The sequence below is a fragment of the Trachurus trachurus genome (assembly GCF_905171665.1).
Source record: "Trachurus trachurus genome assembly, chromosome: 24".
Lineage (NCBI taxonomy): Eukaryota > Metazoa > Chordata > Actinopteri > Carangiformes > Carangidae > Trachurus > Trachurus trachurus.
In genome coordinates, this window is record NC_139910.1 from 21,034,019 (window position 1) to 21,053,346 (window position 19,328).

Below are 19,328 nucleotides of genomic sequence, written 5' to 3' on the forward strand. Positions count from 1 at the left end.
AAGTACAGCTGAAGCCAAACAACAAACCAATTACAACTAAATATAAATTTGACCTGATGAGGAAAACGTCAAGTTATTATAATGCCAGGTTGTCACAACTCTGGCACTGCTAGTAGCTAATGTGCTGGACATTCACTTGGTACAGAGTTGCCAAGACCATACACAGCCACTTAACCAAGATTAATGTAGCCTATTGGACTTAACTTGCATCTTTTATATCTTGTCGGCTTCTTTCTTGTAAAACTGAAGCTAAATTAGTTTCTCTGTGGCAGGCTGCAGGAACAACACAGAGGGTCTTCACACTAAAGGAAGGACTGAGAGGCTGGAATAAGAAGGGTTTCACCTCTCTGATATGAGCAGGTGATTAATAACAAATGCTCTGAAACATTTTGTCAATGTAGCTGTTGGGATTACATTGACCTAAGGTGACAATAAACATGGTAGTGTGGGATACTAAAGAAGTCACATAGGCCTTCATTGAGGCTACATTGTATAAAAGATTTCATCACACTAACACTACACTTTATTGCTAGGTAGTTACACTGCAATGTAATGAAGTCTAATGTAGTCTAATACAACATCCCTACAAAGAATCAATCTTACCTGAAATAAGGATACACTTTTGCAACATTATTCTGTCCACATATTTGTTCAAATTAATATTTTTGCCTTGTGAAAGTTTGTACTTGTTTACTTTCCAGCTTTCTAATGCTGATTGATGTAGGCATAGTTACCTGCCCTTTCTGGAGAGATCCCATAAAATGAAATTTCCCTCAGTCTAATTTTGTTGTTACTTTTTTTCCTATATCCATTTTTATAGCCTCATTCTCTTCTTATCACCAAGCATAAATCCACCAATCCATGTTGCCCTCTGTTAACAGTACATGGTGACATGCATTTGGATAACTATAAATCATTGCTTAATATTGTAAATGACAAGGTAGCAACATTTATAGTCTCCCTTTCTTCAAATAGATACAGCATGATGAAATGTAACATTTCAATACTGTAATACCAAAATGACACTAACTTAAACGATGACAGATTGTTTAGTGGAAAATGACATTTGCATGTCTGAGCCACTGACAAATCTGGCACAAATAGGTCAGACAGAGCCAAGGTTCCTGCAGAACACGGTAAACGTCTTGTTGAGTAATAAAAGGCCTCTCAGTGCACTCCTCCTTGTCTACATCCTGCGTATCACAATCTTTATGAGCAGAAATGACTAAATTCAAACCAAAAACAAGACAATCGCATAGTGCTGTTTTTAGAAATGGAGAGCACCCAGAATATAAACTTTATGATTTTAGGAGTCATCATAGTAATGACGTGATGCATTGCTGTTATAAATGGCTCAGTAGCACCGTGCTCAGAGAGGTGTGTCACTTGATAGGCTCTAATGGTGTTAGGTCGATGATGGTTATAGTAGGAGTGAGGTCATTCCTGGCTCCTGTGCGAGTGAGATACCCTGTCTGTGAATCTCAGCATATAATGCTTAGAAAGACTGACGACATACTGCACATAAATGTGCAAATGCAACGTGCACAGCTGAGCAAGTGAACCCAAAAACTCTAAGGCAAGCACATTTTTTTTATTTTCTTACACAATTAACCTTTTAAGATTTCAAAATAGCATTTTTATACGATCACATATACTTGACAGACACCACCAGCCAACCTTGCTCAACAAAAACAAGGTCATAAATAATCCACACAAGAACAATGCTCTTCTGTGGGCCTCGGGGTGGCGAGAGATGTGGGTATGACGGGACTATTTGTGGAGGGATTGGAGACAGCATGTGTATTTTCTGTAGTGTGAAGAGTTAGGCTACAGAAGGCATTTGACCAGGATATGATAGCACATATGAAGGAGTCTAAGTACATACAGTATAGAAGTGTCGTCTCCTGTCTGTCTGTGCCTGCAGGGAGTCTATGTCTGACCGTATCATATAGTGGATGCTCAGACCACAAGTTGTCATCATGACCTCTTATGATGCCCACAGAAACACACACACACACACACACAGTTCTTTCCAGTTTTAACTCAGAAACAATGTCATTGTTCCTTTGTCAACATCATCTGCTCTACAGTATCTGTGCACTGTTGTTGTCCTTCACACTGGCACATGTCTCATGTCTCTGTGTGTCCCCCACCAGATGCTGACATACATGTTCAATCTAAATACAGTCTGTTTCCATGACATAGTATAAATCTGTCTCTTGGGGTCTTATAGAACGCCAGCTAAAGCCATGACCTATAGCCTACAATACAGTGCATAATATGTGTCTGTGCAAGTGCTGCTGAATTACATAGCAGAACACACATATTGTTACGTATAATGTATTCATTTGATTTTCCTTGGTTGGTAGAAAAATTATTCAGAATTAATTAATACTTTTTTACTCTAGGGACGTCCTGTCAGTCAGTCTAGACTGAAGTGTCTCAAACTACTGGATGGATACGACATTTTGTTCAAACATTAATGTCCTTTATTCAAGTACTCGGGGGCGCCTCTTATGGCTCTCCAACACTGAAAGCTGAGAAACATCTCAGCCTTATTGCCAATATGGATGTCACATATAACAGCTTAGTGATGGTCTGATACACAGTATGAGTCAATTTAGGACAACTAGGAGAACCATATAAATGCCCATCAACTCCAAAGTTTCTTTAAATATCTGCCCATGTGTCTCTTATGGTAGCAGCATGTATGCAGAATATTTATTAGTTTCCTTATGGCTTATACTTGGGTTGGGATCCCAGAAATAATTATTTATTAGACAAAATGAATTACACCTTTTATAACATCTCACCTTTGTTTACACTTTGAAATTAAAGCTAAAAAACAAGATGATTTTAGTTGCTAATTCCTTTTTAGTGCTTCTAAAAAAATACATGTCTGTAGGCTACACTGAAGTTCATTATTTCTTGAGAAATAGAAAACATTACATCATGCATAAATCAATTTGTTCTTATAACCAAGGCTTTGTTTACCAAGCCCAGCCATGATCACAAGACCTGAATTTAAATAAATAGCAGTAATGGTTGTGACATTGATGGAGGGGGTTAAGAATGTTTTATAGCTGTAAATTATGCCCAAAAGATTCAAAAGCAGTCATTGTTGCTTTCACACAGTTCTGTGGAAGCTCTGAAAAGACACCAAGGCAAATTCTTGGCTCATTAAACCTCATTTTTAATTCAAGTCACATTCGGATTGAACACAATGAACCTGTGGTTTTCTTCAACTGGCAAATGCTGCAGCTCAGCTGCATGGGTGGCAGGGGTCTGTTTCTTTTGGCAGGGTCCCACAGTCTTTTACATTGGTATGAGACAAGAGCAAAACCACACAGCAGAAAAAAATTACTAGAGGAAAAAATGCTATTTTTCACATTGTCAAAGAATAAATTAGTTTAGAGAAATGATTTCTCCGCAGGGAATTACAAAACCACTAGTTTCTTGAAACCATTTACAAGGCATTGGCCTTCAGCCTTAGTTTCTGAGGTTATATCCAGTACCTGCCCATAATAGTCAGGTGACTTCAGGTCAGAGTCATCAGCTCAACTGTGACTGTGAGGTTAACAACTTCAGCATGAGAGCTAATGTTCTTCAAATAGCCTATATATAAATTATTTTATTTTATTTTTTTAAGTATATTTTTTGGCTTTTTTTGCATTTATTTGATAGTTCAGTAGAGATAGACAGGAATGGGGGAGGCAGAGAGAGGGGGACTGACATGCAGGAAAGGTCTGTCCGATGCGGGACTCGAACCGGGGACGCCTGCGCTGAGGACTATAGCCTCTACATGGGGCGGTCGCCTTAACCACTGCGCCACGCACCGCCCCTATATATAAATTATACGTGAAATAACTGAGGAGCATCACATTGGAGAAATTATTTGACACCTCGGGATTAGGTTAATATTTAACTTTATTCTTTAACTTCAGTTATGTTGTAATGCACATGTGTACACAATGTCTAACTGTTCAACCCACAACAGCCTGTTTGTTTTGACTTGAGCTCTCAGTATCTGTTTGGGAGGTTTTCACAGCAGCCTCTCTGGAGCTTCTACAGCCCTGGACAACAGGTGGAGTAAAGGAGGATTACATTTGTGCAACAGCTCCACCCTGTGGAGTCTTCAGGTACATTGAATTTAGATTGAAGCCTGGACACACATTGCAAACAGGCTCGTGGATCTGTGCCACTTCAGTCCTCCCATAATTCAGTAACATAGCCTTCAGTGTATTGTGTGAAAATCAGGCAACATGTGATTTTAAATGATACATAAACACTTTAATAACTTGACAAAAACACCACAGGGGTTACACCACACACAGACAGTTTTCTTTAGATAATTCACACAGTAAGATACTAACCATGAAAAGTTGACAGTTAAATAGCAGCTGGAGCAAAAAGGAGAAAAAACAGCATGAGTAGAGCTTGAGCTCACCCATGTATGTCATTGCCAGTGCTTTTGATAGTAGCCCCATCCAGAGTACTATGACAAGAAATAGAAATCTAAATGTCTCCCTACATATATAGCCTCATACTTTCCAGTGGTTCTGCCAGCATCTTTTAAGCACCCAACACCACTCAACAACAAGTCAAACACACATCATTAAAACAAGACTTTCACACCAAAACAAAGAAAACACAAGGTTTTGCCCTTCGTAAACTTAAACATACAAACACACACGCACACACAACACAAACTTCAGTTTAAATACTTAATAATTAGGTCCTGATTAAAACTTCATTACTTCAAAATAAACCTAATCAGCAAAGCAGAAGCAGTTTTAACCATCTGTAACTGGTACATAAGGTGCTACATTTAAGCTTGATTTTTATATCATCACTCCAAAATAAGAAAGAAAAATTGAACCGTGAGTTGAAGAGATTAGAGAAAAGGGGACTAGTTTCATTTCAGAGACTTATGTAAAGACAGTGACAGATGGTTGTGTTTTGACAGCATTGCTCAGAAGTTGCTACAGTTTGTCACAGCAACTTTTTGCCCTGGAGTCTTCAAGAAGGTCCTTTGAAACGGCTTAAATATTGTAATATTTTTGACAGTTTCAGGCATGTCTGCATGAAAATACAGCACATTGCTGTATGACCCAAGATTATTTTGATAGGTAAATTGCATTTGAAGGATCATATGGCACACAATCGAGGGCAGGAAGGATCTTATAACAGAAATAAAATAAAATTCGTTTCAAGGGACCTTTAAAAGATGCATACTAGTTTTCACACGTTTTTGCTCAACTGATAATAGTTAAGATCTGTCATCAAGGACAGACCACTGTCCACTAGCAGTCACACTTCTGTCACAGTGCACTGTCCATCGGGACTACGTGAGCGGAGACTGAGTGCAGAGTGGGAGGGCCGGCCCCTCGGAGGCATTCTGGTTGGCTGACTCTCTCTTAGTGCTCCTGGTCCATGTCCTCTTGGTGGCACTGACTCTGCTCTCCCTCTATCACTTACATTCTCCTCCTCGCTGTCACTGTTCCCAGATGTGTACTCATATACTTGGAGCTCACTGTCTCCTTCCACCTCTTCCCCCTCTGGCTGGCTGACCAGGAGCTGGGAGAAAGATTCTTCCAGGGTTGAAGGTGAGGGGGACAAACTATTGGAAGGAAGGACATGGCGTCCCAGCAGTGTTGGGGGCCTAACAGGGGGAAGAGACAAAATCCCAAATGACGAAGACTGCGGTTGGCTTGCAGTGTCCGATCCATCTGCTGAGCTGACACGTTCTGTTGCTGCTGGGGTGGCAACTGGTAAAGCAGGGGTAGGTGCAGTTTCAGGGTCCAACCTCAGTCCCGCTACTCCCTTCTTGGGGATATCTACAGCATCCCGCTTTATCTTGCGCCTGCGGCCATGCTCATTCCGGCGATACTGCACCAAGTTCTCCAAGTCGGCCACATAAAGAAATCCTGCAATCAGCATCTCTGTGCTCTTCCTGCCCTTGGCAAAGGCCTCCTCCAGTTCACGGCTGGTTCTCTCATCATACTGCCACCAGCCGTTGCGACCCTCATAGTACCATGCATAGTCTCCGCGGGAACCGCCATCCCCTGAACCTCCGCTTCGGGTCACCCCTGCTGCTGCAGCCTTCAGTTCCTCGACTGAGAGGAGAACTGGCCGCTCAAGGAAGTCCTCCGGGACCTCTTGTCGACAAAGAGCACAACGTTTGCTGTGCCAGGAGGCGCCTTTCACGCACAGGTAACAGAAGACGTGGCAACATGGGAGGCGTACAGGATGGACACAGGTCTGCAGGCAGATAGCACACTCTGGTGTGGTGGTGGTGGTGGTGGTGGAGGAGCTGGTGGAGTCTGTGGCACAAGTATCTCCTACTTCCTCTTTGAGCTTGGAGGGAGCCAGGGCATTCACTGAGCAGTCCACTTCTCCACAGCCTGCCATGCTGCGGAGACACACAGAGCAATGTTTATCCGGCTGCAAACATGCATGTGGTGCAATAGTTGTGTACTTGTATTAATCATAGACTGTCAAAGGTATTAATGTACTGTCTGGCTGGTTGGAACATGGACATGCTGTCGGGACCGTACCCTGCTCTGTTGACAGTTTTGGGAACGCCCTCATATACACTCAGCACAAAGTTATTTTCCTGCTAACGTCGCCGAGTGCTAATGAAATAAATAAACAAACGTCTGTACTGCATGTCAGGATGGAGTATCTGAAACTAACAGATAGGAGTATACTGTAACAGACAGCTGTCAGCTGAACAAAGGCCCACCTCTGTTTGACAGTTATCGTTCCCCACGCAACTAGGTTAGGTGCTAGGCTAACGTTTGCTAACTCGCTAATTTGCTAGCTGGACTAGCTGTTATCTTAAAGTACGTACATCCCCGTCACGCTAATGTTAGCAGTCGGTCTGTAAAGTAACACTGTAGTTAACGGACTTCACACTAGGGACAAACATTCAGTTGACGTTGGTCCAACAGCTACAGTACTTTAGCATATGTAACGTTAGCTAGCCTGTTAGCCACCAGGTCGTTTCCTGTGCATTTCCCTCCCGTGTTGAAACACTCACCTGAGCGTAAGGTGCCTCTAGAAGCTTTCTTTGCAGAAGTGCAGATGAATATATTTATGTAGCCGCATTTATATTTAGTTCCAAAGTTCTTTACGCCAAATAAAGACTGCGTTGCTGGTGTAGCTCGGCTCTGGCCAAGCCCATCCGACTTGAATGCGCCTGGATCCCCCTCACGTCGTTTCCAGCGCCGCTCCACATGTTCTGTAGATCTACTGTGTTCATGTGTCATGGGAAGAGCTTCATACACCCAGTAGGTGAGACAAAGTTTATTGTGCTTTCAACAAGGACAGCCCTTTACACTGAGGCTGAGGTCTCTTTTTCCTTTTAGTAAATGGATTTGTGCTTGTTTTGTACATTTTTCATTTATTATCATTTCTCCATATGGAAATATATCTATCCATCTATCTATCCATCTATCTATCTATCTATCTATCTATCTATCTATCTATAAGAATTCGGATATCTATCTCATGTGGGGCTGATAAGAGCATAGTACACAGGTGTTACTAATAACATACCAGTGGCTCCGCTCTTCTGAAGTGTCTCAGTGAGATTTGACAGAGTGACAGTGAGTCAGTGAACACTGTGCCAGAATCCTGAAACTAAATCAGCTAAATGGAATTCAGCTATAACTAATTTTATTATTTTCACATGTGCTTTTCTTTGCCTGTGAAATTCCAAAAAAGTCTCTCACGAAAAAGACCTATTGGCCTCTATTTGTGTAATTGATGTTTAATGACTGTTCATTATGTCCAGTTTTTTTTTTTCATAAGCCACTGAGGACCACAACATCTTTCCTTGATACATTTTATTGCAAGCAAGAAAACAATGTGCAAGAGTTGTCAAAAGAACAATGAATTACACTTACACCAGTATGTTAAACAAGTTTACCAAAGGTGGATACCATCTATACCGACAGCCAAACAAGGCTACTTTATGTTGAACTGCAATTTTCACCTGCATTCTTATAATGAACAATTATCTTAACTTGTTACAGTTACTTGTTACACACCAATGTGACATGTGCAATAAAAAGGTCAATATCTGACATCTGAGATGTCAGCAAATGTGAACTCATTAAAACCTACTTGGCTTCTGTCTCATTTTCACAACACACCTCCTGAACTCTGACACGTGTGGGCAGGGGTCACCAAAGACACTGGGGGACTGCAGAACTTGTCGGATACGTGTCTCCTCTCCCCTCCTGTGGGCCTGTATTCTCCTTTTCTGAACACATGGACCCCACTCTGTCCATTCCCCAACCTCACAGTGCACTGCAGGAGGCAGCAGATGATTAATAACACTCTTACTGCTGGGAGAAGATGAAAAACTAGACAGTAGAGAAGCACGCTGGATGTTATAAAAAAACACAGTATATATCTCACCTTGGGGGAGGCACTGCATGAGCTGTACGTCAGGCTCAGAGCCACCTGGGCAGGTAGAGTGGCACTGTCCATGGAAGGAGTATAGATCTGCTCTGCACTTCACACACATGTTTCTGGTCACACACACCTCACAGCCTGCAGGACACTCTGAGACAGAAGGACACAGACATTTTACACTGTGCAGTAGCTTCCTGACGTCATGGTGAAGCGGATACATGCACGCTACAGCACTAAATTAATAACATGCAGTAGTGACAGTGTCCTAGAGCTGCAACAATGAATCAATTAATCAAACAATTATCAGTGAACTATTTTGATAATCGAATTATCGGTTTGAGTAAGTAAGTAAGTAAGTAAGTAAGTAAGTAAATTCCTTTATTGTCCCGAAACGGGCAAGTGTTTTGCAGCAACTGCTTCAACATTTAAAATACATAACAGGCAAACAAAGACATGGAGAGACAAAGGGACAAGGAACAGGGAACACAGCACTACAACAATGATGGCAGGTGAAAAGCAACAAGCCACTATAAAAATCCAGAAGAAGATAAAAACAACAATCGATCAAAATCTAAAAATACATGGACATGACCATAATAAATAAATAAATAAAAGTGCAAAAACAAAGTGACTGCGTGACTACCTCCTTTTCCCCGCATTAAGGAGGGTGATAGCTGTGGGGGTGAATGAGTGTTTGTATCTGTTGGTTCTGACTGGGGGGAAGCTAAAGCGGGTGCCAGAGGGGAGGAGCTTAAAGTGTTGATGAAGGGGGTGGGAATGATCAAACAAGATCGAATTTGCCTTCTTCACCACCTGCCTGTGTGGTTTGAGTAGTTTAAGGAAAAAAAAGTCCATATTCTCTCATTCTAGCTTCTTAAATGTGAATATTTCTGGTTCCTTTGTTACTTTACAACAATACATGAGTATCTAAGACATTTGAGGACATCACCGTGTGGTTTGGGAAACACTGATTGACATTTTTCAACATTTTTTTTAACATTTTAAAATATTGACCTAAAACTAATCGATTAATCGTTTACATAATCAATGGATTAATCGATAATGAAAATAATCGTTAGTTGCAGCCCTACAGTTACCCACCTGTGCATTCTCGCAATGCCGCATTTGCCGTCAGCCCATTTGGACAGCTTTCATCACATTTTCCTCGTAATAGAAAGTGGCCCTGACGGCAGCGAGTGCAGAAATTTTCACCAAAGCAGAAAGCGCAGTCCTCTTTGCATCCTGTGCAAAAAGAGTGAACTGTAGTCAGTGCAGAGTGACCACAGCTTCAGGACACCAAAAGATGTTGCTCTTTTATACACCCTTCTTAGCAGAGAGGGTATTTTTAAAATCTTTTAGCGTAAACTCAAAGTAGCTTCAAACATAATTCCACTGCTCTGGGGCGGTGCGTGGCGCAGTGGTTAAGGCGGCCGCCCCATGTAGAGACTACAGTCCTCAACGCAGGCGTCCCCGGTTCGAGTCCCGCGTCGGGCAGACCTTTCCTGCATGTCGTTCCCCCTCTCTCTGCCTCCCCCTTTCCTGTCTATCTCACTGTGCTATCGAATAAAGGCAAAAACGCCAAAAAAATATACTTAAAAAAAAAAAAAAAAAAACATAATTCCACTGCTCTAACATGTGTTCATTGCTACCTACTGGTACAGGTGTTGATTTGTGGCGAGCGCATGCCATAGTGACCCTGGGGACAGGAGGACAAGCAGCTGCCCCTCTGCCTCATCCCGTGCAGCTCCAGGTGGAAGAAGAGGCGAGGTTTGCAGGACAGACAGCCATTCAGGGTCGAGCACGATGCACAACCTGCTGGACAGAGTCTGCTCACTGAAGAGCTACCTGTTATGGATAAGAGGTAAGTAAAGATATAAACACAGTAGTGTGTGTGGGAGCATTACTACAGTAAGACAGAGTAGAGTTTAATCTTTCCATGTTCGTGGAAGTGAAATACTCCATTCTCTATGTAAAGAACTAAATTACACAGACAATTTAGCTCATAGACAGGCTGTGAGATTGGTAGTGTCAGTGTGCAAATGGGTAAAACTGATAGAAATCTATGACAACATTGTTCTCTGAAAGCTGAAAGAAGAGACTTATTGTCTGCACATGTTGTGTCTACTGTTTAGTATCTTCAACAAGAAAAAATAACAAAAAGTATGAAACATTTCACAACAGCAGCCATGTCAAAGCAGTACTGGAGCAGCGGAGAAGATGAGTTATGCTCAAAAACTTACGTCTGTGTCGCAGACTCTTTGTGTTGTCGAGGCCTTTTGGAAGATTCATGAAGTGCAGAATCCAAATTAATATTGGTATCGGCATTTTCCGTCAGCGTCAGCACAGCATTGGGTCAGCAAAGACACTTGGCATCACATCCCAAATCCCTTGTGGTACGTTTGTTTTAAATAAAAAATGATAAATAAACCCGTGAATTTCACCATGAAATTCATTCAGCTGGACCCATGTAGAGACTCCAGTCTGGATGAGACAGCAGTCGAGCGCAGAAATGTTTTCTTGAGGAAAAACCCCATGTGCATTCCATGAGATCACTCAAGCCGGCAGAATGCCATGAAGAATGCAAACAGAGGAGAAACCATCATATGACAGTCGAGACCCAGAGCTGATGTAAAGTTTGGGTTGAGCTGTGCTGCTGTGAACCGTCTTCCTACAAAGACACACACACTCCCACCCTCCTCTCCTGTGTTTTACTCCTCACTCGACCCTCCTCCTGATCCATTATCACATCCAGTGTCTGTTGCCCAGTACACAGACTGTGACTGATAATACTGCCTTGTCTGCATGATAATATGACTCATTTAAAACCATCTCTCTGCTAACCGATCTTCTCAAAACAGTGCTTTGCCTTTTGTTACATCACTGCATCTGGTGAAGGGGGGGGGGACATTTGTCTGCACTCCCGAAATCTGACTTTAACTTACGAGCAGGATTTAGTGGCATCACAGCTGGAAGGACAATACTGATCCAATCAACGACTTACACAAACATGATGTGGAAACCAGTGGAATTCAGTAAAATACTGAAGGAGCAGATGTCTCGTATGAAGTGAGAGATATTGTATGCAGCAGAGAAACTTTTAAAATGAAAAACATTCACATGATCAATACATTTGACATTTTGAGATGTGATTTTAAGAACTTTAATATTTAATGGAACTTCCAAAATAATATTATTTTTCAAAGAGTCAGCTCTTTTAAATGTTATAATATAGTCAGACGATAATAATATTATCTAAATTCTCAAAAAGAAATAGATGGCTATTTGACAAACATCATGATATTTTCATTATTTAAAGTTATTTAAAGCTTGGCTTTAATCTTTTTAAAGGGGAACTATGCAAGCCCGGTCGCTTTTTCACTGTTTTGCTAAACATTAGCACGCAAACCTTGAAGAACAACAACAGGTGGTTGATACATTGTGCATCTATAGATATGACTGTGGTACATTAACTGCACAAACCCCTCTAATCCTGCTATGTCACATCTTTAAATAATTGGCAGATCCAATGGTACTGTGGGGTGAGTGTGTGACTGTGAAAACAAAATTTTTCATTTGGTTCTATTTAAAATGAAAAAAGTCGTGGCTATGCTTTTGAAGCTTTCATCACAACGTCAACACCAACTTTTTCTCCCGCAGGCTGGTTGAAATGATGAAATAACTCAGAAAGAAAAATTGCAATTCCCATGTACCGAACGTTTTCATATTTAGCTCAACTTAGCTACGAATGGGTTCTTTATGTTTTCAATTAAGAAATGAGTGAACAGAGTTCAGGAAATGAATACCAAAAATATAGAGGGAGTTGACTACGTCTGAATGAGAACACAAAACTAAAGAACTGAAGGTGTCAGAAAGGATCGATGATTCCCATAAAACCACCAGGTGCTGAAAGCTTCAGTCCTCCAGAGGATTTGTTGTTTGGCATCCCCGGTGTGTATCATCGTCTGTTTTGGGAACGCTGCGATTCTTCTTCCATTTCTTCAGAACCCATTTGAACTCTCCAGTGTTTCCTCTTGTGGAGAAAGTTTTTCCTGGAATTGGTTTTCCTCCACGATCCATGAAACCTGTGGTCTCAAGATCCTGTCAGTTCTTATGGCATCAACAATTCCAAAAAAGGCTAACTTTAGCGATATTCTTCAAGATTATTTCTAAATGACATGTCATTTTGTTTTTAGGCTGATATAATCCTATTCCTGAAGAAGAAAGAAACCGTGGCACGCTCGAAACCCAGGAAACCATGTGCTCCTTATTAAGGCAGGCACAGCAAGTGATCAAAATAACATCTCTGCCAAGATGGACTGCCATGCTTTCTAACTTCTGGACTTCTCTGGAAAAATGTCAAAAAAAGGACCCAGCAGGACTTCTGCAGTGGGCTACTACAGTGGAAGTGATTTATCTGAGAAAGATGAGAGTTAAAAGACACACAGCCAGATAGAGGAGCTGGACAGGGTTATGCTGGCTGGCTTAAATTGTCAACAGGTGCTCAAACCTGTGCTCTGGACAGGCAAAGCAAGGCTGGGCTACTTCTTTATTTCTTAAATGTAAGTAAGAGGAGTATGTTTTTCAAATCGCTCAAGAAAAGAGCAAACCTACAGAAACGGACAAGAAAATACCCAAGTGGAGCTTGTGGATGTGCTGCTACAGAACAATATCATCCATCATTCTACATGCAGTAGATTTATAGATAAGGCTTTGACAGCTGAGCACATATATAACAGGAGAGTGGAAAGAGGTTTAACTCCCTCGCCACTGAAAAGGACTGATGGCCATTTGAGATTTGGGAGGAAACAGTCAAACTCTTTGGGATTGAGCGTGAATCTGTGATAACAGAAGAGCTGGACAGGGACTGGTGAAAGAGAGGTGTGTCTGGGGTCATATGTCAACAGGGAGGGGCTCTACAAACTAGTAACATCCCCTCAACCTGACTTGGAACATAAATATAACATGGCTAACCTCAGTGGGGTGCCAGATCAGATTCTTGAAGAAAATAGCCACGGTAGGCAGAGGAATGTCAGAACCACCAAAAACAGAAAGAAAACAAAAAAAAAAATCATTATAGAGGTGAACAGCAAGCAAAGAAGACATCATCCTTGGATTGATTTTCAAATTAATGATTTGCTGTTTTAATACGTGTCAAGTCTCAAAAAGGATAAATTCTGAAAGGGTTGTTCAAAATTCCACTATAATGTGAAACAGAAAGCACCCGCCGCCGAGGTTCTGGTGGAAAAGATGATTCATTGGCAGGTTCATAAAAATGTAACACATACAGTATGACCGAGCAAAAGATGAACAATCTCACTTTGACCTTTTCAATGCTCAAACACCTACAAAAGGCAGATGATAACACTGTACGACAAGACAAAAAACAACACTGAATAATAAAAATAAAAGGTTAACGCATATAGGTAAGGTGTGTGCAAGGATGACAGCCAGATTTCACAAACTGTTGTCAGTTACAGTTCACACGACTGAACTTGCAAACAGGCTCTTATCAGCGTCTTTTAACAGGTAAGCTGGATGTTCCCTGTTGAGTAAATCCAGGTCATGCCATGCATCTAGTAGCACGGGTAGCGCAACGATAAGGAATGAACAGGACAGCATCAGAGCACACAAATAAGATATATAGCGTGAAAAGATGAGGAATTTGGAAAAAGGGCTGAGCCAACATTCAGCGAAGAAGCTGTGTGGCCTGCAGCTTAAAAAAAACCAAGCATGACGGATGATAAACAGAAGTGAGGAGATCTGAAAGTACAGAATAGGCTGAAACATCCATATCTTGAAGAACTGTGTTTTTGATAAAGGTTGTTCAGTCTGATCTCAAGCACACAGGTTTTTTACATTGGCTTGCTGATGTGAAAGTCAAGATAATGGTGGCAGCAGTCAAAGGTGTTGTTTTTTAGCATTGGAGGTTGTGGGTCTGAGATAAATGAGTTAAATATTATTTGTCATAAGCCTCGTTATATGATTAAGAAGAATTTAATCAAGAATAAAAAAAAAAAAGGAATGACAGGAATTTTAGCATTTTATTGCATAATTACAAAAACATAAAGTTAAATTTCACAGCAAAGAAAAATGATATAGGCTATGTTCTAAAAAGAAAAAAAAAAAAACATTTCTCAGCTTTATTACAAAATTAAGTCCAAAAAAACAAAAATGATGGACTTCACTGTCTTCATCCTCTTGCTTTTTTCAGTATTTTCTATGAAGAAAAAAAAAATTGTAAATCTACTTCCCGTTCAAAATGTTAAAGATTAGTAAGTATATTAGTGAGCAAAAACATCAAAAAGGACTAACTAGTGATAGGAATTAGTTGTATGAAAAAGGGGGGGATGCATATTATCATTGCACGTTATTTTTATCAGATTTTTAGTGATGACGATGATGAATGTGTTTTTTGTTGGACCTGGCATGAAACGCTTCCTTTCCTTGTAGTCTGGTGCATGTCTATAACAGCACTGTGTCTATGCCTCAGCAGAACTACATGGCAGCTCCTGTGATTTCAATGTTGCATTTGGCTACAGTGCCAATTTAAATTGATCCTGCAACGCTAAAACAAGTATTTTGAACGTGTATGTTTCAGTCTTGTAATGTTACCGTTCATAAATGATTGCGTCTGAACAAATGTACTATACCGGTATGTATAAATTTGTGTGTTTTTTACATGAATGACAAAATGTTTGAGTCTTATTTCAGTTGAAAAGTAGGAAGAGATCCTGATACTCATCAGGCACCTCTAGCAGGCAACATGCAGTTATTGATTCTACTGAGTCTTTGACTCTCCATCATTTTTTAAGAGGATTGTACAGGCTCAATTAGTTAGACTTGATCAATGACCTCAGGGTTGATCGGTGGCAGCAATTAAAAGATAATCTCCAACTATTCTAATGACTGTTAATTCCTTAGATAATTTTGAGCAGTTTCATTAGTTTTAATCTCTAATGTAAATGTGCAAATCCTCGATAGCAAACTGAATCTGAACAAACTAGGCTAATCAAGCATTTACGGGCAGCACTTAGTATCAGAAAACAGTGAAGAGCATTTTAATTATAATATGCTGACATTTTGTAGACCAACCGATTTAAATTGCTAAATATATCAGAGTAATTAATAATGATAATAATCTCGACCAGCGGTTCTCGTCGGAGATTTTTCAACGTACAACTATTTTCAAGTGGCCTCGCGTGTCAGTCATTTACGGTTCTAATCTAGTAGAATACATCCAGGCTACAGTTTAGTTGTTAGTCATTCAGCCAGCCAGTGGATAACTTACACTAACCTTGGAAACTGCTTTCACATGCTGGGCTCTGATCGTCGCCGATTTTTCTTCAAACGCCTGGGCTTTCGCCTCCTCTGCCAGGTTGTTCAGGAACAACAGCGTCAGCAGCTCAATCTGAGGAAAACAGTTTGTTACTGGTGTTATTTTAGCAACATTAGCCGTAAACAAAGCCACCCCCCGGTTTGAACTAACGTTAACACGGACGGTTTCTTACCATCGCCTCCGACGCCGAGCCCATATTTACGTCACCCTTCGCCTTCGCCTTTATGGTGCTTTTCAGTCTTGGTGCCTTGTTGAGCATTTTGACAAAATCTTCGGTGCGAAACAAATGTTCACACAAATATTCCTTCTTTTCCGAAGCAAAAGTTTGTTTACGTTTTCCTATTTCCCGCTTCTCTGACTTCCGGTGTCAGTCTTCTTCTTCTGGGCTTTTCGTGCCGCTTACGTCAACGTTTGTTGCATTTCTGCCATCTACCGCTTTTTGTCATTTCTATAATTTTAGTAGGGAAACTAAAACGTCATGTCCAGACCGAAGACAAAAAAAAACGTCAAATTATCCTTTCCGATATCTACATAAACAGAAGAAAATCTACTGTCCGGGATTTAAGTGAGTCATGTCTCTTTTCATCGACTTGTTGCTGTGATACCGCCACCCAGCGGCTGTAGACGTTGTTACATTAGCGACAAATAGTAATGGCGGCCTCCATGGAGACAGCAGCCGGCACGAGCAATATGCTGCAGTTTATGAAACTTATCGGGCAACTCAAAGTAAGATTTCTCTCCAAACTCAGGTCATCTTTATGGCGACGTTGTGCTCCTTCAAAAAATGAATATTAATAACTCTGACCGTGAGACTGGGCTCAGTTTGTCAGTTCAAAGTGTTTTACTGGTGCTGCTGTTAATAGGCTACAGTAAGAGGTTTGCCTCTGGCTTATTGAATGTGCAGCTCAGCATTCTCTCTCTGCAGCACACACACACACACACACACACACACACACACACACACACACACACACACACACACACACACACACACACACACACACACACACACACACACACACACACACTAAACTCACTAAATAAAAACATTATCGTTTAACATTTTTCCTAACAGTGGAAAGGTTCAAGACCTTTCAAATCTTTTGTTTTGTTCAGGTAACAGTGCATAACCTGAAAATACAATTTGATCAAAAACAAAGAAAAAGTAGTTGCAAATAAAAATTGCACATAAAGTGTAGACTCACTAATGGTGAAGTGAATCATGAGATATTTATTTCCATCTTCTCCCCCCTGTGTCTGTGATGACTTGTGTGTCTGGGTGATGTCACCTGTAGAGGGTCCCACGGACTGGCTGGGTGTACAGGAATGTTAAGAAACCAGAGAGTGTGTCAGACCACATGTACCGCATGGCCATGATGTCTCTGACCATCACTGACCCCACAGTGGACAAGGACAGGTGAGTCATACACACCACACTGCAAACTCTTCACTGCAAAATGAAAAGTGAGTTATTATCTACAGTCTGAGTAGAAAATCCACTGAGCAAATTATGAACATCCACAATAAACAGTGTCCACAATGAAGCTGTGACATAAAATGAGTTGTCTGATTGATTACCTGTCCGTCCTCAGGTGTATAAAGCTGGCCCTGGTTCACGACATGGCAGAATGCATTGTGGGAGATATCGCTCCGTCAGACAACATCAGTAAAGCAGAGAAACACAGGAGAGAAGAGGCAAGAGACCATCAGCACTGTCATTACACCCACACACAACAGAGGTCACTTGAAGTGTTAAATACAATACAACACTCTGTGTTGCTGACACTGTACTAGGTTGTATATTCTTTATGTGTCTTGGATTGGTCTGTAATATGAAGCCGTTGCTGTGACTGTCTTAACATCTCTCATCTCATAGGAAGCGATGAGACATCTATCAGGTCTTGTGCCAGACGAGCTCAAACAGGAGATTTACGGACTGTGGGAGGTAAGTAATGAAATTAATCTAATAGTCAGCAGAATTGAAATGAGCAGCATAACAAACACTTTGTTGTATCCACAGGAATATGAAAGTCAGAGCAGCCCGGAGGCCAGACTGGTGAAGCAGTTCGACCTCCTGGAGATGATCCTGCAGGCTCACGAGTACGAGGAGTTAGAGGGAGCGCCAGGAAGACTGCAGGAGTTCTTTGACTCCACCAATGGTGAGTCTGAAGTCTGTCGTGCTCTTCGCCTGTGTATTTCACCACCATCTGCTTCTCTGTGTTTCCCTCTTTTAGTTTTCTTATTATAAATCACATCCGTATTATATTGTTTTTTAGAATTGCAACAGTTATTTGATTGATAGACCAATCAATAACCCATAGTTGAACCTAATTCAAATGAGAAACTCTTTGTTTACCATTTCCCGTTACTAAAGTTTGATTTAATGGGTGACAGTTTTTTTCAATTGCTAACAAGCGTTAGTCAATACTGAAGCGACTTTTTAAAAACTCGTAGCTCAGTCCACATTTCCATCATGCATCTCAGCCAAACTGTTCATCTCACCTCCAAAACTCTTTCTCACCAACTAAACCCTTCATACATGTCTCAAAGTAAGCTCATTTATCCTCAATACTGGAAACAAGTCTCACTGGAAACAAACACGGTCACTCTGAGCACACTGAACTACAAAATACTAACACCAGAGAGCATTACATATAATACAGTATATTTTATCTTTGAGGTTTGAATGCTTTTGTTTATTGTAACAAGAATGAATCAGCAACACAGCATTTTGCTTCAATTACAGTATGTATTGTGATTCACAGTGTGTGTAAAATGGTAGATAAAAATGTGTGCCTGTCTTTTTTCTTTTTTTTTAACCTGTTCTCAGGTCGTTTCCACCACCCAGACGTTCTCCGCCTGCTCAGCTCCTTGAATGAAGAAAGAGGGCGCCACATGGCTAAAGCAGATGACACAAAGAATTCTGGGAACTCGCAGACCACTGGCGCAGTACCACACACGACTTGACACAAGTCCTGATTATAACACACACTTACACCTCATTAATCGGGGGGCGGGGCAGAGATACTGGACTGCAGCACACACGCCTGTGTTATATGATCACACATGAACAGATGTGAAGTTTGATCCACGCTGTCCTGTGAAGTACAGTATCACTGTCAGCATCTATAATAAATACAAGTGCTCTACCTGGTTCTATGTAAAACCTGCCAGATAATATACATATACAGTAGTTAAACATTTCTGTAAATGGATTAAAAATACAATAAAACCTATATAACTTTCACAGATGATGTGAAGAGAAATTAATACCAACATTTGGTAAACCAGAGGGATTTATTGCGCATTACAAATCCACTGGCTATGTTATTAAATGTATATTATGTGGCAGCTATTACATAAAAGGTTTATCCATAGAAAAAGACTGCACCATCACAATCTCCTGCAGCAGCATTCATTCACTTCTAATATGGTGGTAATGTGTTTTCTCACGGTACAGAGTGTAGAACATATTGAAAATCTGTATTGTTGGGAGTGATAACATGCTCAGTAACTCACAGCTTTGTTGAGAGAAAACAGTTACATTATTTTAAGTCAGTCATTTTTA

General features: G+C 40.9%; 4 protein-coding genes across 4 annotated transcripts; 1 reads left to right on the forward strand and 3 right to left on the reverse strand.

The window, feature by feature from the left end:
• Positions 1–5,019: 5,019 nt before the first annotated feature.
• LOC311007315 (E3 ubiquitin-protein ligase rnf146-like) lies at positions 5,020–7,227 on the reverse strand. The gene is made up of 2 exons (XM_084000452.1): positions 7,043–7,227; positions 5,020–6,412 (listed from the first exon to the last, which is right to left on the reverse strand). Exon 2 carries the CDS (start codon positions 6,409–6,411, stop codon positions 5,311–5,313), a length of 1,101 nt encoding a protein of 366 aa, XP_083856578.1. The 5' UTR covers position 6,412; positions 7,043–7,227; the 3' UTR covers positions 5,020–5,310.
• An 892-nt stretch (positions 7,228–8,119) lies between these two features.
• On the reverse strand, positions 8,120–10,749 carry LOC311007550 (R-spondin-3-like; the record flags this gene model as incomplete). Its single annotated transcript, XM_084000787.1, has 5 exons — positions 8,120–8,316; positions 8,428–8,574; positions 9,526–9,666; positions 10,078–10,269; positions 10,665–10,749. The coding sequence occupies 5 exons, from the start codon at positions 10,747–10,749 to the stop codon at positions 8,120–8,122; spliced, it is 762 nt and encodes a 253-aa protein (XP_083856913.1).
• A 3,743-nt stretch (positions 10,750–14,492) lies between these two features.
• On the reverse strand, positions 14,493–16,100 carry cenpw (centromere protein W). The gene is made up of 3 exons (XM_084000870.1): positions 15,933–16,100; positions 15,719–15,832; positions 14,493–14,641 (listed from the first exon to the last, which is right to left on the reverse strand). The coding sequence occupies exons 1-3, from the start codon at positions 16,017–16,019 to the stop codon at positions 14,615–14,617; spliced, it is 228 nt and encodes a 75-aa protein (XP_083856996.1). The 5' UTR covers positions 16,020–16,100; the 3' UTR covers positions 14,493–14,614.
• A 311-nt stretch (positions 16,101–16,411) lies between these two features.
• On the forward strand, positions 16,412–19,315 carry hddc2 (HD domain containing 2; the record flags this gene model as incomplete). Its single annotated transcript, XM_084000611.1, has 6 exons — positions 16,412–16,486; positions 17,056–17,177; positions 17,353–17,455; positions 17,637–17,705; positions 17,781–17,919; positions 18,591–19,315. The coding sequence occupies 6 exons, from the start codon at positions 16,412–16,414 to the stop codon at positions 18,725–18,727; spliced, it is 645 nt and encodes a 214-aa protein (XP_083856737.1). The 3' UTR covers positions 18,728–19,315.
• Positions 19,316–19,328: the final 13 nt, after the last annotated feature.

Excerpts from the sequence above, each read along its gene's own strand:
- LOC311007315 (XM_084000452.1), bottom strand. The coding sequence starts at position 6,411 with ATGGCAGGCTGTGGAGAAGTGGACTGCTCAGTGAATGCCCTGGCTCCC.
- cenpw (XM_084000870.1), bottom strand. The coding sequence starts at position 16,019 with ATGCTCAACAAGGCACCAAGACTGAAAAGCACCATAAAGGCGAAGGCG. Across the intron at positions 15,833-15,932 it reads GCTCGGCGTCGGAGGCGATG|ATTGAGCTGCTGACGCTGTT; the intron begins GTAAGAAACCGT and ends TGTTTTCCTCAG. Across the intron at positions 14,642-15,718 it reads ATGTGAAAGCAGTTTCCAAG|AAAATACTGAAAAAAGCAAG; the intron begins GTTAGTGTAAGT and ends TTTTCTTCATAG.